Raw genomic sequence first — 16,834 nt, 5'->3', positions numbered from 1 at the left:
CCTCTTTTTCCCAAGCAGGGGATTTTCCCTGATCATTTTTACAATTCAGCCCCAAAATCTCTCCTATTCACCCTCCCAGGAGCCTTCACGCACCTGGAATGGGAAATTCAGCAATTCCTGGGAAATTCCTGATCCTGGAGCCCAAAATTCCTGCTGCTCTGCAGTTCCAGCACAGCAATTTGGTGTCAAAATGGCTTTTTTTAACCCCAGGTATGGGTTTGCCCCCATAATTTTCACAATTCAACACTAAAATTCTTCTTTTTCACCCCGGGAATGTTTGCTCTCATGATTGTTACAATCTAGCTCCAAATTCCTCCTTTTTATCCCAGGAATGGGTTTGCACTCTTGATTTTCACAATTCAACCCCCAGATTCCTTCTTTTCACCTCAGGAAACTATTAGCTCTCATGATTTTCACAATTCAGTCCCAAAATTCTTCCTTTTTTCCCCAGGAATGTGTTTTCACCAATAATTTTCACAATTCAACCCCAAAATTCCCCCTTTTTACACCAGGAATGTGTTTGCCCTCATGATTTTCACATTCCAGCCCCAAAATCCCTCCTTTTCACCCTCCCAGGAGCCGTGCACCTGCAAATGGGAAATTCAGCAATTCCTGGGAAATTCCTGATCCTGGAGCCCAAAATTCCAGCTGGTCTGGAGCTTCAAAGCCCCAAAATGGCTTCATTTTTACACCACAAATGGGTTTTCCCCAATAATTTTTACAATTCGGCCACAAAAGTCCTCCTTTTTATCCCAGGAATGTATTTTCCCCAAAAATCTTCACAATTCAACTCAAAATGTCTCTTTTTCACCCTAGGTATGTGTTTTCCCTCTTGATTTTTACAATTCAGCCCCAAAATTCTTCCTTTTTATCCCCAGGAATGGGTTTTCCCTCATGATTTTTAAACTTCAATCCTGAAACTCCTCCTTTTCACCTCAGGAATGGATTTGCCCTCTTGATTGTTACAATTCACTCCCAAAATTCCTTTTTTTTTACCCCAGGAATGGGTTTGCCTTTGTGATTTTTACACTTCAACCCCAAAATTCCTCTTTTTGCCCCCCAAACCGCTGTTGCTTTGGGTTTTTCCCCCCAGCCAGGGCATTTACCCTGACAATTTCCACTGTCCAGCCCCAGAATTCCCATTTTGCCCCCAAATCCAATTTGTTTTGGGATTTTCCCTAACGATTTCCACACTCCAGCCCCAAAATTCCCGTTTTTCCCCGCAAATAGAGCATTTCTCCCAACATTTTTCACACTCCAACCCCAAAATTCCCATTTCCCCCCCAAATAGGTGAAAATAGCGCATTTATCCTCATTATTTTTAACAATCCAGCCCCAGAATTCCCATTTTCCACCCCAAAATCCCTTTTTTTGGGGATTTTTTCCCCCAATCATGGCATTTACCCTGACAATTTCCACACTCCAGCCCCAAAATCCCCATTTTCCCCCCAAAATCCCCATTTTTTCCCCCAAAATCCCCATTTTTTCCCCCAAAATCCCCATTTTCCCCATTCCCCTCTGACCTTCTCGTCCCACTGGAAGTCGGGGGCGATGGTGAGCTCCACCTTGAGCGTGGAGCGGGTGATGGGCTGCAGGTGCACAGATAACTCCAATTTTGGGAACAGGTGAACATACTTGTGGATGGTTTTCCCCATTTTCGGCATCCGGATCAACTCCCCTGGGAAAGGGAAAAATCACAGGAGTGGGATTGAGGGAATTTCACAGTTCCACCCCAAAATTACCATTTTTCATTTAAAAAAACTCCATTTTTCCCTAATAATTTTTATAATTCAGCCCAAAATTCCTGGTTTTCCCTCCAGTCAGGGATTTTTTCCTGATGATTTTCACAATTCAACCCCAAAATTTCCTTTTTTCCTTAAAAAAAATTCAATTTTTCCTCCAGTCAGGGCATTTCCCCCAGTGATGTTCACAATTCCACCCCAGAATTCCCTTCTTTCCTTAAAAAAAATTCGATTTTTCCCTGATTATTTTTACAATTCAGTCCCAAAATTCCCATTTTTCCCCCAATCAAGGCATTTTTCCTGATGATTTTCACAATTCCACCCTAAAATTCCCTTTTTTCCTTAAAAAAAATTCCATTTTTCCTCCAGTCACAGCATTTTTCCCCAGTGATGTTCACAATTCAACCACGAAACTCCCTTTCTCCATTTAAAAAAATTCAATTTTTCCTCCAGTCAGGGAACTTTACCCCAATGATTTTCACAATTCAACTCTAGAATTCCCTTTTTCCCTTAAAAAAAAAAAAGAATTTTTCCCTCAGCACAGCATTTTCCCTTATTATTTTTACACTTCAGCCCCAAAATTCCTGATTTTCCCCCAATCAGGGACTTTTCCCCAATGATGTTCACAATTCAACCCCAAAATTCCCTTTTTTCCTTAAAAAAAATTTCCATTTTTCCCTGACCGTTTTCACAATTCAGCCTGATGATTTGGGGATCCCAAACTCCTCCCCTTTTCCCAGATTTGGGAATTCCCAGATCCCTTTTCCAGATTTATTTGAGAATTCCCGGATCCCTTTTCCCGGATTTATTTAGGAATCCTGGATTTTCCTGGTACCAAACCTCTCCCCATCCCAGATTTGAGAATTCTTGGATCCCTTTCCCCATATTTATTTGGGAAATCTCAGATCCTTTTCCCAGATTTATTTGGGAATCCCAGATCCCTTTTCCTGCATCAATTTGGGAATTCCCAAATCCCTTTCCCAGATTTATTCAGGAATTCCCAATCCCTTTTCCCGGATTCAGGAGATCCCGAATCCCTTCCATCCCATATTTATTCGGCAATTCCTGCTGCCTTTTCCTGTATTTTTTTGGGAATTCCTGATCCCTTTTTCTTAGATTTGGGAATCTCAATCTCTTTTCCCAGATTTGTTCAGGAATTCCCAGATCCCTTTCCCAGATTTATTTGGGAAATGCAGATTTGGGAATTCCTGGATCCCTTTTCCCACATTTTTTCGGGAATTCCCAATCCCTTTTCCTGGATTCAGGGGATCCTGAATCCCTTCCATTCCATGATTTTTTCAGGAATCCCAGATCCCTTTTCCCGGATTTTTGAGGTCACAGAGTCACTCAAAGATCCCAAACCCCTCCCATCCCGGATTTGGGAATCCCAGATCCTTTTCCCATATTTATTTGGGAATTCCTGATCCCCTTTCCCAGATTTATTTAGGAATCCTGGATCCCTTTTCCTGGATTTATTTAGGAATCCTGGATCCCTTTTCCTGAATTAATTTGGGAATTCTCAGATCCCTTTCCCAGATTTATTTGAGAATCGCAGAGTGGGAATTCCCACTCCCTCTTCCCGGATTTATTCAGGAATTCCCAATCCTTTTTCCGGAATTCAGGGGATCCCGAATCCCTTCCATCCCATATTTATTTGGCAATCCCAGATCCCTTTTCCTGAATTTTTTTGGGAATTCCCTTCTCCCAGATTTATTCAGGAATTCCCAGATCCCTTTCCCAGATTTATTTGGGAATAGCAGATTTGGGAATTCCCGCTCCCTTTTCCCGTATTTATTCAGGAATTCCCGATCCCTTTTCCCAGATTCAGGGGATTCCAAATCCCTTCCATCCCATATTTTTTTCAGGAATTCCCAGATCCCTTTTTCCATATTTTTTCAGGAATTCCCTTTTCCCAGATTTTTTTCAGAATTCCCTTTTCCCATATTTTTTCAGGAATTCCCTTTTCCCAGATTTTTTCAGGAATTCCCTCTCCCTTTTCCTATATTCTTTCGGGAATTCCCTTTTCCCATATTTTTTTCAGGAATTCCCTCTTCCCAGATTTTTGGGAATTCCCTTTTCCCGGATTTTCTCAGGAATTCCCTTTTCCCGGATTTTCTCAGGAATTCCCTTTTCCCGGATTTTTTCAGGAATTCCCTTTTCCCGGATTTTTTTCAGGAATTCCCACTCCCTTTTCCCATATTTTTTCAGGAATCCCCTCCTCCTCTTCCCATATTTTTTCGGGAATTCCCTCTCTTTTCCCGGATTCGGGAATTCCCCACCGATCTCGTTGTGATTGAGGTCATAAAGTCTCTCGAAGGGGAAATTCTTCTTCTCGATTTTCTTCACCACCTCCTCGGGGAGCTTCTTGAACTGCCGCAGGGGACACATGGATTGCCACCTGGGACAGGGGATTAGACAGGAGTTAGACGGGAATTATCCCAGAATTATTCCAGAATTATACCAGGAATTAGCCAGGATTATCTGGGAATTATTCAGGAATTATTAGGGATTTATCCTGGAATTATTCAGGAATTATCCCGGAATTATTAGGGAACTATCTGGGAATTATCCTGGAATTATTCTGGAATTATCGGGAATTATTCAGGATTTATCCTGGAATTATTAGGGAATTATCCCGGAATTATCCTGGAATTATTCGGGAATTATCCCAGGAATTAGATGGGAATTATCCAGGAATTATCCCAGAATTATCCAGGAATTATTCCAGAATTATTTCAGAATTATTCAGGAATTATCCCAGAATTATTTGGGATTTATCCTGGAATTATCCCGGAATTATCTCAGAATTATTCAGGAATTATCCCAGAATTATTTGGGATTTATCCTGGAATTATCCCGGAATTATCTCAGAATTATTCAGGAATTAATCAGGAATTATTCAGGAATTATCTTGGAATTATTCAGGAATTATTCGGGAATTATCCCGAAATTATCTGGGAATTATTTTTGAATTATTAGGGAATTATCCTGGAATTATTTGGGAATTATCCTGGAATTATCCCAGAATTATTCGGGAATTATCCCAGAATTATCCCGGATTTGGGAATTATTCCGGAATTATTTGGGAATTATTCCGGAATTATTAGGGAATTATCCTGGAATTATTCAGGAATTATCCTGGAATTATCCTGGAATTATCCTGGAATTATCCAGGAATCATCCCAGAATTGTTCAGGAATTATCCTGGAATTATTCGGGAATTATCCAGGAATTATCTGGGAATTATCCCGGCAATTCCGGGCTCCAGGTGACGCCCGACAATTTTTGTCTTTTCTCTTCTTTACACGCTTTTGCTTTTTCATTCATGCACTTACTTTTAATTTCATGCACTCATTTTTATTTTATTTCACGTATTTTTAATTTGCATTTCGGTTTTATTTACTTCTATTATATATAATTATATTTCTTTTTTATTATAAATAATATTTCTGTTTTTATACACCTTTTTATACATTTTCACACCTTTTATAAACCCCCATACCCTTACCAAACACACTCGCAATTTTTGAAGTCTCTTATTTTATTATACATTTTTATACGTTTTTCTACATTTTTCTACCTTTTGTATCTTCTCTGTATTCTTTATATCCTTAACATATAGACCTGGAGTTTTTGCAGTCTGATATTCTATTTATTATACATTTTTATATCTTTTTCTGCTCTTCCATACATTTTATACCTTTTTATACATTTTTATATGTTTTTCTACATCGTTCTGCATTTTCTACCTTTTTTATAATTTTTATATCTCCTCTATGCTCTCTATACCCTTAACCTACGAGTTTGGAATTTTTGTACTCTGATACTCTATTTTACATTTTTATACATTTTTACATTTTTTTATACTTTCTTATACCCTTTTCATACATTTTTATACCATTTATATCTCATTCACCCTGAAAACTGTCACCCCCAAGCCCCAAAATTCCCATTTTTCCCCCAACCACAACATTTATCCCAATGATTTCCTCACTTCACTCCAGATTTTCCCCCATCAGTGCATTTATCCCAACGATTTCCACAATCCAGCCCCAGAATTCCCATTTTTCCATATTGGTGCATTTATCCCAATGATTCTCCCCCTCCAGCCCCAAAATTCCCATCTTCCCCCCTCCAATCTGGCCATTTATCCTGATGATTTCCCAACTCCAGCCCCAGAATTCCCTTTTTCCCATTTTTCCCATTGTTTTTCCTGTTTTTCTTATTTTTCCCATTTTTCCTGTTGTTTTTCCCATCGTTTTTCCTGTTGTTTTTCCCATTGTTTTTCCCGGTTTTTCCCGTTTTTCCCATTGTTTTTCCCCATTTTTCCCATTGTTTTCCTGTCGTTTTCCCCATTTTTCCCATTGCTTTTCCCATTGTTTCTCCCGTTTTTTTTCCCCCTTTTTTTTCCCGTTTTTCCCATTGCTTTCCCCATTGTTTTCCCCGTTGTTTTTCCCCATTGTTTTTCCCGTTGTTTATCCTGCTGTTTTCCCATTTTTCTTTCCTGTTTTCCCCACTGTTTTTCTCTGTTGTTTTCCCCGTTGTTTTTCCTGTTTTCCCCATTTTTCTCCATTGTTCCTGTTGTTTTTCCCATTTTTCCCGTTGTTTTCCCCGTTGTTTTCCCCATTGTTTTCCCATTCTTTTTCCCGTTGTTTCCCCACTGTTTCCCCTCCCCACTCACATGCGTTTGTCGATCATCTTGCAGAGGTTGAGGGTTTTGTCGCTCAGCTGAGCCCAGCCGCGGTTCAGCACGATCTCGAAGATGGCGCGCATCAGCCGCCCGGCGGACTGCCAATGGGAGAGGCGGGATACATCCACAATTCCCAAAAATCCCAATTCCCAAAAATCCCAAATCCCCAAAAATCCTGAATCCCAAAAATCCCAAATTCTCATCAGCCGCCCGGCGGACTGCCAATGGGAGAGGCTGGATACATCCACAATTCCCAAATTCCCAATTCCCAAATCCCCAAAAATCCTGAATTCTCATCAGCCGCCCGGCGGACTGCCAATGGGAGAGGCTGGATACATCCACAATTCCCAAAAATCCCAAATCCCAAATCCCAAAAATCCCAAATATCCTGAATCCCAAAAACCCCGAATTCTCATCAGCCGCCCGGCGGACTGCCAATGGGAGAGGCTGGATACATCCACAATTCCCAAAAATCCCGAATCCCAAATCCCAAAAATCCCAAATATCCTGAATCCCAAAAACCCCGAATTCTCATCAGCCGCCCGGCGGACTGCCAATGGGAGAGGCGGGATACATCCACAATTCCCAAAAATCCCGAATCCCAAAAATCCCAATTCCCAAAAATCCCAAATCCCCAAAAATCCTGAATCCCAAAAATCCCAAATTCTCATCAGCTGCCCGGCGGACTGGGAATGGGAGAGGCTGGATACATCCACAATTCCCAAATTCCCAAAAATCCCGAATTCTCAAAAATCCCGAATTCTCATCAGCCACCCGGCAGACTGCCAATGGGAGAGGTCAGATACATCCCTAATTCCCAAAAATCCCAAATATCCTGAATCCCAAAAATCCTGAATTTGCATCAGCTGCCTGGCAGACTGCCAACGGGAGACGCTGAATCTATCCACAATTCCCAAAAATCCCAAATCCCAAAAATCCCCCATCGCCCAATCCCAAAAATCCTGAATCCTGAAAATCCCGAATTCTCATCAGCCGCCCAGCAGACTGCCAAAGGGAGAGGCTGGATCAATCCATAATTCCCAAAAATCCCAAATCCCAAAAGTCCTGAATCCCAAAATCCCCGAATTCTCATCAGCGTCCCTGCAGACTGGGAATGGGAGAGGCTGGATACACCCCAAATTCCCGAATCCCAAAAATCCTGAATTCCCAAAAACCCTGAATTCTCATTAGCCTCCCTGCAGACTGGGAATGGGAACAGCTCCAGATACATCCCTAATTCCTGAATCCCAGAAATCCCCAATCCCAAAAATCCCGAATTCCCAAAAATCCCCAATTCCCCAAATCCCAAAAATCCTGAATCCCAAAATCCTGAATTCTCATCAGCCTCCCTGCAGAGTGGGAACAGGAGAGTCCAGATCCACCCCAAAAATTCCCAAATACCAAAAATCCCAAATCCCCATCCCAAATTCTCATCAGCCTCCCAGCAGAGTGTAGAACAGGAGAGTCCAGGATCCTCAATTCCCAAATTCCCCAATTCCTAAATTCCCCAATTCCCAAATCCCAAATCCCAATCCCTCCCCAGAGCAGTCTGGGGTGGAAAAGACCAGGAATCCCAGCTGGTCCCACCCCAAAATGACATCATCTCCAACCCAATCCCACAGGATTCCCACGTTTCCCCTGGAAAATCCCCAAATCCCATTATTCCCCAGGTTTGGGTCTCACCTGGGTGACATAGACCATGTCAGCCATGAGGGCAAAACCCTCGAGCTTCAGCTGGGAGATGAATGCCTGGAGCAGGACATTGATCTGGAACGGCAAGGGGGAGAGTCAGGGAATGTCCCAAAAAAGCTGCTTTTCCTGGGGCCCAAATTCCCATTAAAGCTGCTTTTCCTGATGCCTAATTTCCCAAAAAAGCTGCTTTTCCTGATGCCCAGATTCCCAGGAAAGTTGATTTTCCTCGTCCCCAAATTCCCAAAAAAAGCTGCTTTTCCTGGTCTCCACTTCCCTTTTCATGGTTTCCCTTCCTAGACCAACTCAGCAAAACTCTCCTGTCCAAATTTCCTGGGAAAGTTGCTTTTCCTAATCCCTAACTCTCCAGGAAAGCTGCTTTCCCTCGTTCCTAATTCCCTTCTCCAAGTTCACCTTTCCAGACCAGCTCAGCAAAATTCTCAGGCTGAAAATCTCTGAGGAAAGCTGCTTTTCCTGATCCAAATTTCCCAGAAAAGCTGCTTCTCCTGGTTCCTATTCCTTTTTTCTCAACTCCCCTTTCTAGATTAGCTCAGCAAAACTCTCATGCTTCAAATTTCCCAGGAAATCTGCTTTTCCTGATCCCAATTTCCCGGCGGGAATTCCCGGCCAGCTGACCTTGGCGCTGGGCTCCTCGATGCTCTCCTTCACCGGGATGGGCACTCGCTCCAGCAGCTTCTGCAGCTCCAGCTTCTCCTCCTGCGGGAAACAGCCTGGTTGGGGCTGGTTGTGATTGGTGTTGGGTGTTGGTTTGTGTTGATGTTGGGTGTGATTGGTGTTGGGTCTGATTGGTGTTGAGTGTTGGTTGGTGTTGATGTTGGGTATGGTTGGTGGTGTGGTTGCTGGTTTTTGGTTCGTGTTGGGTGTGGTTGGTATTGGGTGTGGCTGGTTGTTGGGTTTTGGTTGGTGTTGGGTGTGGTTGGTATTGAGTGTTGGTTAGTGTTGATATTGGGTACGACTGGTGTTGGGTGTGATTGGTGTTGATGTTGGGTGAAGGTTGGTGTTGGGAATTGGTTGATGTTGATGTTGGGTGTGATTGGTGTTGGGTATGGTTGGTGGTGTGGTTGACTGCTGGTTTTTGGTTCGTGTTGGGTGGGGTTGGTACTGGGTGTGGCTGGTTGTTGGGTTTTGGTTGGTGTTGGGTGTTGGTTAGTGTTGATGTTGGGTGTGATTGGTGTTGGGTGATGGTTGGTGTTGCGTGTTGGTTGGTGTTGATGTTGGGTGTGATTGGTGTCAGATATGGTTGGTGGTGTGGCTGACTGCTGGTTATTGGTTTGTGTGGGGTGTGGTTGGTACTGGGTATGGCTGGTTGTTGGTTTTTGGTTGGTGTTGGGTGTGGTTAGTGTTGGCTGTTTCCGAGTGTTGGTGTTGGGTGATGGTTGTCGGCTGTTGTGTGTTGGCTGCTGTTGTGTGTTGGCTGCTGTTGGGTGATGGTTGATGGTTTTTGGATGGTGTTGGCTGGTGTTGGGTGTTGGGTGTCAGTGATGGTTGTCAGCTGTATGGTGTTGGGTTTTGGTTGGTGTTGGGTGTTGCATGTCGGTGTTGGGTGCTGGTGTTGGTTGTCAGCTGTAGGGTGTTGGGTTTTTCGTCAGTTTTTGGTCTTCGTTTGGTGTTGGGTGTTGGTGTTGAGTGTGGTTTATTGTTGGTTTTTGGCTGCTGTTGGCTGTTGTTGGGTGTTGGTGTTGGGTGACGGCTGTTGGCTGTTGCGTGTTGTTGGTTTTTGGTTGGTTTTGATTGTTGGCTGTTGGGTGATGGTTTTCAGTTGGTGTTGGCTGTTGGGTGTGATTGGCTGTCGGATGTCGGTGCTGGTTGCTGGTAGGTGTTGGCTGCTGTTGGGTGTTGGGTGATGGTTGTTGGTTTTGGTTGGTGTTGGGTGTCGGTGTTCGTTGCTGGTTGTTGGCTGTTGTGTGTTGTTGGTTTTTGGTTGGTATTGGGTCTCAGCTGTTGTGTGATGGCTGGTTTTTGGTTGGTATTGGGTGTTGGCTGTTGGGTGATGGTAGTGAGTGATGGCTGTTGGCTGTTGGTTTTCAGTTGGTGTTGGGTGTGATTGGCTGCTGATTTTGGGTTGGTGTTGGGTTTTGGTTAGTGTTTGTGCTGGCTGTTGGCTACTGTCACCCGCGGCTCTTGGGTGCTGGTTGTTGGTCAGTATTGGTGTTTGTGTTGGTTGCCGGTGTTAGTGTGGATGTTGGCTTTTGGTTGGGTGTTGGTTTTTGGCCAGTTTTTAGTTTTGGTAGGTGTTGGTGTTTGCTTGGTTTTTGGTCGGTTATTGGTTGGTGTTAGTGTTGGGTGTTGGTGTTTGGTTGGTTTTTGGTGTTGGGTGTTTGTGTTTGATTGGGTTTTGGTTGATGTTGGATGTTGGTTTTTCGCGGTTTTTAGGTTTCGGTTGGTGTTGGGTGTTGGTCGGTTTTTGGTTTTCAATCTTTGGTTGGTGTTGGAGTTGGTTTTTGGTCAGTTTTTGTTTTTTGGCAGTTTTTGGTCACTGTCACCCGCAGCCATTGTCACCTGCAGCCATTTTCATCTGCAGCCATTGTCACCCTTGCCCATTGTCACCCGCAGCGATTTGTCACTCTTGGCCATTGTCACCCACGGCCATTGCCACCCTCGGCCGTTCCGAGCCGTACCTCGCGTACGGTGATGTTCCGGAACTCCGAGGACAGCGAGAAGACGCGGAAGAGCTCGATCTCGCTCAGCGTGGGCTTCAGCAGCTGGTTGTAGGTCTGCACCGTCTCGTTGGTGATGTAGTAATGGCTGGCGATGCGGCCCAGCTCCGTCACCTGCCGGGACAACAGCCGGACAACAGCCGGAGTCACCAGGAGAACATTGGGAACCATGGAGAGAAACCACGGGAATGGTGAGGAAAAACCATGCGAATGGTGGGGAGAAATCATGGGAATGGCGAGGACAACAGCCAGAATCACTGGAAGAACAGCAGGAATGGAGAGGAGAAACCATGGGAATGGCCAGGAGAACATTGGGAATCACCAGGGGAACAGCCAGAATCAGCGGGAGAACAGTGGGAATCATGGGGAGAAACCACGGGAATGGTTGGGAGAAACCATGGGAACAGCCAGGACAACAGCTGGAATCAGCAGGAGAAAATTGGGAATTACCAGGGAGAAGCCATAGGAATGGTGAGGAGAAACCATGGGAATGGTTTCTTCCAGGACAACAGGCGGAATCACCGGAAGAACCATGGGAATGGTGGGAGAAACCATGGGATTCCAACTGAGCGTGGCATCAGGAAATTTCCCATTTTTCTGCCACCCCACCTGGAAATTTCCCATTTTCTCACCATCCCGCCTGGAAATTCCCTATTTTCCTGCCTCTTCACCTAGAATCTCCCACTTTCCTGCCTCCTCACCTAGAAATTTCCTTTTTTCCTGGTTCCTCACCTGGAAATCCTCCCTTTTCTCACCATCCCACATGGAAATTCCCTATTTTCCTGCATCCTCACCATGAAATACCCCATTTTCCCACCTCACCTAGAAATTTCCCATTTTCCTGCCTCCTTACCTAGGAATCCTCCCTTTTCTTGCCATTCCACCCAGAAATTCCCCATTTGCTTCCCTTTCCACCAGGAAGTTCCCCATTTTCCTGCCTGCTCACCTAATAATTCCCTGTTTTCCTACCACCTTGCCTGAAAATCCCCCATTTTCTCATCATCCCAACTGGAAATTCCCCATTTTCCTAACTCCTCACCTAGAAATCCCTCCCTTTTCTTGCCATCCCACCTGGAAGTTTTCCTGCCTCCTCACCTAGAAATTCCCCATTTTCCTGCTTCCTCACCTGGAAATTCCCTGTTTTCCAGCCTCTTTACCAGGAAATTCCCCCTTTTCTCACCATCCCACCCAGAAATTCCCCATTTTCCTGCCTTCTCACCCAGAAATCCTCCCTTTTCTTGCCACCCCCCCGGAAATTCCCAATTTTCTTACCTTCCAACCTGGAAATTCCCCATTTTCCTGGTTCCTCACCTAGAAATCCCTCCCTTTTCCTCACCATCCCACCTGGAAATTTTCCTGCCACCTCACCAGGAAATTCCCCATTCTCCTGCCTCCTCACCCAGAAATTCTCCCTCTTCTCACCCTCCTGCCTCGAAATTCCCCATTTTCCCACCATCTCACCAGGAAATTCCTCATTTTCCTGCCATCCCACCTAGAAAATCCCCATTTTCTCACAATCCCACCTGGAAATTCCCCAACTTCCTGCCATCCCACCTCTCAATCCCCCATTTTCCCACCATTCCACCCCTCAATCCCCCTTCCCCGTCACCCCACCTTCAATCCCACTTTTCCTGCCCCCTCACCTGGAAATTCCCGGTTTTCTTGTCGTACTTGACCAGGTTGTTCTTGTCCAGCATCAGCGCCGCGGTGTGCACGAGGTCGAGGCGCCTCTGCTCCAGGAGAGGGTCAGCCTTCAGATCCTCGTGGGAAATCCCATAAAGGGTCGGAGACCGGAGCATCCGGATGTACAGGTAGGTGTAGCCCAGCCAGTTCACAGCATCCTGAGGGAATTCCCAAATTCCCAAATCCCATCAGATCCCAGTTCACAGCGTCCTGAGGGAATTCCCAAACCCCAAATTCCCAAATCCCATCAGATCCCAGTTCACAGCATCCTGAGGGAATTCCCAAACCCCAAATCCCATCAGATCCCAGTTCACAGCGTCCTGAGGGAATTCCCAAATCCCATCAGATCCCGGGAGAAAAGGGGATCCAGAGCTGGGAGCTGAGCTGATCTTGGCTAAATCCCACTGGAGCACCTGGAAAGGGAGCTGGGAAATCCTGGGAAAGCCGCTTTTCCTGGTGCCTGATTTTCTAGGAAAAGCTGCTTTTCCTGGTGCCTAATTCCCTTTTCCCACTTTACCTTTCTAGACCAGCAAAACTCAGGCTGCAAATTTCCCAGGCTGCTTTTCCTGGCTCCCAATTTCCCAGAAAAGCTCCTTCTCCTGGTGCCTAACTCCCTTTTCCCAGTTTCCCTTCACAGACAAGACGAACAAATCTCTCAGGGTGTAAATCTCCCAGGAAAGTTGCTTTTCCTGGCTCCACATTTCCCAGGAAAGCTGCTTTTCCCAGTCCTTAATTCCCTTTTCCCAGCTCCCTTTTCTAGGCAAGCTCAGCAAAACTCCTGCTGCAAATATCCCAGGAAATCTGCTTTTCCTGGCTCCCAATTTCCCAGGAAATCTGCTTTTCCTAGCTCCCAATTTCCCAGGAAATTCGCTTTCCCTGGTGCCTAACTCCCTTTCTTTCCTCCCCTTTCCCTCTTTCAATTCTGGAAAACATCCCGTAACTAACCTCCAAAACACCCCAAACTTCCCTCCCTTCCCCTCACCACCCTCCCAAATCCCATCCCAACCTCCCACACCCCTGGATCCCTCCGGAATTCCGGAATTCCCGCCGACCTTGGCATTCTGGACGTTGCCCAGCACGGCCTCGGCGTTGAGCATGTCGGGCAGCTTGGCCACCATCTGGCTCTCGATGGGCAGCTGCTGGTTCAGCAGGGACAGGTAGTACTGCAGCTCCCCGTGGGAGGTGATGAGGATTCCCTCGCCCTTGGTGTCATACTGAGGCCGCCCGGCACGGCCCAGCATCTAGGAAAATGGGAAAACGGGATCAGGAATGGCGGGGATTGGGAATTTCCATTGGTTTGGTCTTCAATATTGAAAAATTCAAGCATTAATTGAGGGATTTCGGCTTTTTTGGGGGGTTTTGGGAGAGTTCAGCCTGCGGCTGTTCCAGGTGGTGGGAGAAACCTGGGATTGTCTGGGATGGAGATAGGAAACAAATTCCTGAGGAATTATGATTTCAGGTGGGTCTGGCCAAGGAATTCTTGAGGAATTATCTCAGCAGGAGACAAGGAATTCCTGAGGAATTCTCATCTCAGATGGGTTTGGGTAAGGAATTATCTCAGGAAGATCTGATCACAGAATTCCCAAGGAATTCTCTGGGATGGGTCTGTGCAAGGAATTCTTGAGGAATTATCTGGGATGGGTTTGGGTAAGGAATTCCTGAGGAATTCTCTCAGCAGGGACAGGTAGTACTGCAGCTCCCCGTGGGAGGTGATGAGGATTCCCTCTCCCTTGGTGTCGTACTGAGGCCGCCCGGCACAGCCCAGCATCTGGGAAAATGGGATCAGGAATGGCCAGGATTGGGAATTCCATCGGTTTGATCTCAGATATTGAGAGATTCAAGCGTTAATTGAGGGATTTTGGCTTTTTTGTGGGGTTTTGGGGATGAAGGGTCTGGCCTGCAGCTGTTCCAGGTGGTGGGAGACACCTGGGATTGTCTGGGATGGAGATGGGTAAGGAATTCCTGAGGAATTATCTGGGATGGGGATGGGCAAGGAATTCTTGAGGAATTATCTCAGCAAGAGACAAGGAATTCCTGAGGAATTCCTGAGGAATTCTCATCTCAGCAGGGTCTGGGCAATGAGTTCTTGAGGAATTATCTGGGACAGCTCTGGCAAGGAATTCTGAAGGAATTATCTCAGATGGGTCTGGGCAAGGAATTATCCCAGGAGCATCAGGGCGTGCAATTCTTCAGGAATTTTCATCTCAGGGGGATCTGGGCAAGGAATTCTTGAGGAATTCCTGAGGAATTTTCACCTCAGGAGGGTCTGGACAAGGGAATTCCTGAGGAATTTTCACCTCAGGAGGTTCTGGACAAGGAATTCCTGAGGAACTCTTCACTCTCCCCTTCCCATCCCACAGCCCTGGGAAGAACCAGGCACATGGCTGAAGCCCAAAAAGGGGATTTTCCACAGGATTTTCCATGGGATTTCCACGGGATTTCCACAGGATTTTCCATGGGATTCTGGAATGCCAACCCCAGCCCAGCCCCCGAGGTTCCCATCCCCACCTGCAGGATGTCCAGCGCCCCCAGCTCTGTCCAGCGGCCTTTCTCCGGGCTGTACACCTGAGTGCCCTTGATGATCACCGTGTGGGCAGGCAGGTTCACCCCCCAGGCCAGCGTGGCTGTGGACACCAGCACCTGGAAACGGGGAGAAGATCCCAATGGGAATGGACAAATCGGGATGGGAATGTTCAAATCCAACCGGGAACATCCAAAATCTGGCCAGGAATATCCAAATCCAGCCAGGAACCTCGAAACTTGGCCAGGAACATCCAAACTCAACCAAGAACATCCAAACCTGGCCAGGAATGCCCAAAATCCAACCAGGAACATCCAAAATCTGGCTGGGAATGTCCAAATCCAGCCAGGAACGTCCAAAATCCAACCAGGAACATCCAAAATCCAGCTACAAATATCCAAACCCAGTCAGGAAACTCTCAAATCTGACCAGGAACATCTAAACCCACCTAGGAACACCCAAATCTAACCAAGAACATTCAGACCTGGCTAGGAACATCCAAATCCGGTAAGGAACCTCCCAAATCTGGCCAAGAATGTCCAAAATCCGTCCAGGAACCTCAAAATCAACCCAGAAACATCCAAACCTGGCCAGGAACCTCCAAACTTGGCCAGGAAACTCCAAACACAACCAAGAACATTAAGAACTGGCCAGGAATGCCCAAAATACAATCAGGAACATCCAAATTCCCCCAGGAAGGTCCAAATCCACCCAAGAACCTCCAAACCCAGCCAGGAACCTCCCAAATCTGGCCAGGAACTTCCAAAATCTGGCCAGGAGCATCCAAATCCAACCAGGAATATCCAAATCCACCTAGAACCTCCCAAATCTGGCCAGGATCCTCCAAACCCGGCCAGGAACCTCCAAATCCAGCCAGGAACCTCCCAAATCCACCCAGGATCCTCCAAATCCAGCCAGGAATGTCCAAAATCTGTCCAGGAACCTCCAAACCTGGCCAGGAATGTCCAAAATTCAACCAGGAACATCCAAAATCCACCCAGGAATGTCCAAATCCAACCAGGAACCTCCAAACCCAGCCAGGAACCTCCAAACCCAGCCAGGAACATCCCAAATCTGGCTGGGATCTCCAAATCCCCCCAAGAACCTCACAAATCTGGCCAGGAATCTCAAAATCTGGCCAAGAACATCCAAATCTGCTCAGAACCTTCCAGACCTGACCAGGAACATCCAAATCCACCCAGGAATGTTCAAACCAAGCCAGGAACCCCCAAACCTGGCCAGGAACATCCAAATCCACCCAGGAACATCCCAAAACCAGCTGGGAATGTCCAAATCCCCCCAAGAACCTTCCAAATCCAGCCAGGAACATCCAAAGGCAGCCAAAATTTTCTGGGAAAATCCTTTGCCTTCTGTCTATAAGGAATTTTCCCAGGAAATCTCCCAGAAAAGCTGCTTTTCCTGGTGCCCAAATTCCCACGAAATCTGCTTTTCTTGGCACCCAAATTCCCACGAAATCTGCTTTTCTTGGCACCCAAATTCCCACGAAATCTGCTTTTCTTGGCACCCAAATTCCCACGAAATCTGCTTTTCTTGGCACCCAAAGTCCCACGAAATCTGCTTTTCTTGGCACCCAAATTCCCACGAAATCTGCTTTTCTTGGCACCCAAATTCCCACGAAATCTGCTTTTCTTGGCACCCAAATTCCCACGAAATCTGCTTTTCTTGGCACCCAAATTCCCACGAAATCTGCTTTTCTTGGCACCCAAATTCCCACGAAATCTGCTTTTCTTGGCACCCAAATTCCCACGAAATCTGCTTTTCTTGGCACCCAAATTCCCACGAAATCTGCTTTTCTTGGCACCCAAATTCC

General features: G+C 46.1%; 1 protein-coding gene across 1 annotated transcript in view; it reads right to left on the bottom strand.

The window, feature by feature from the left end:
• Window positions 1-15,441, bottom strand: part of LOC146421799 (U5 small nuclear ribonucleoprotein 200 kDa helicase-like) — a 41,111-nt gene extending 25,670 nt beyond the window's left edge. The window contains exons 1-10 of the mRNA XM_085047054.1: window positions 15,433-15,441; window positions 14,991-15,122; window positions 13,535-13,723; window positions 12,443-12,640; window positions 10,761-10,913; window positions 8,758-8,838; window positions 8,116-8,199; window positions 6,424-6,530; window positions 4,022-4,140; window positions 1,524-1,678 (exon numbers count right to left, since the gene is read on the bottom strand). Of these exons, the coding sequence (XP_084903180.1) occupies window positions 1,524-1,678; window positions 4,022-4,140; window positions 6,424-6,530; window positions 8,116-8,199; window positions 8,758-8,838; window positions 10,761-10,913; window positions 12,443-12,640; window positions 13,535-13,723; window positions 14,991-15,122; window positions 15,433-15,441 (1,227 nt within the window). The remainder of the gene's footprint in view (window positions 1-1,523; window positions 1,679-4,021; window positions 4,141-6,423; window positions 6,531-8,115; window positions 8,200-8,757; window positions 8,839-10,760; window positions 10,914-12,442; window positions 12,641-13,534; window positions 13,724-14,990; window positions 15,123-15,432) is intronic.
• Window positions 15,442-16,834: the final 1,393 nt, after the last annotated feature.

The sequence above is a fragment of the Lichenostomus cassidix genome, unplaced genomic scaffold (genome assembly GCF_008360975.1).
Source record: "Lichenostomus cassidix isolate B80296 unplaced genomic scaffold, HeHo_3.0 HiC_scaffold_830, whole genome shotgun sequence".
NCBI lineage: Eukaryota > Metazoa > Chordata > Aves > Passeriformes > Meliphagidae > Lichenostomus > Lichenostomus cassidix.
The sequence above is the reverse complement of the archived record's forward strand: the minus strand, read 5'-3'. Positions and strand labels throughout refer to the sequence as shown.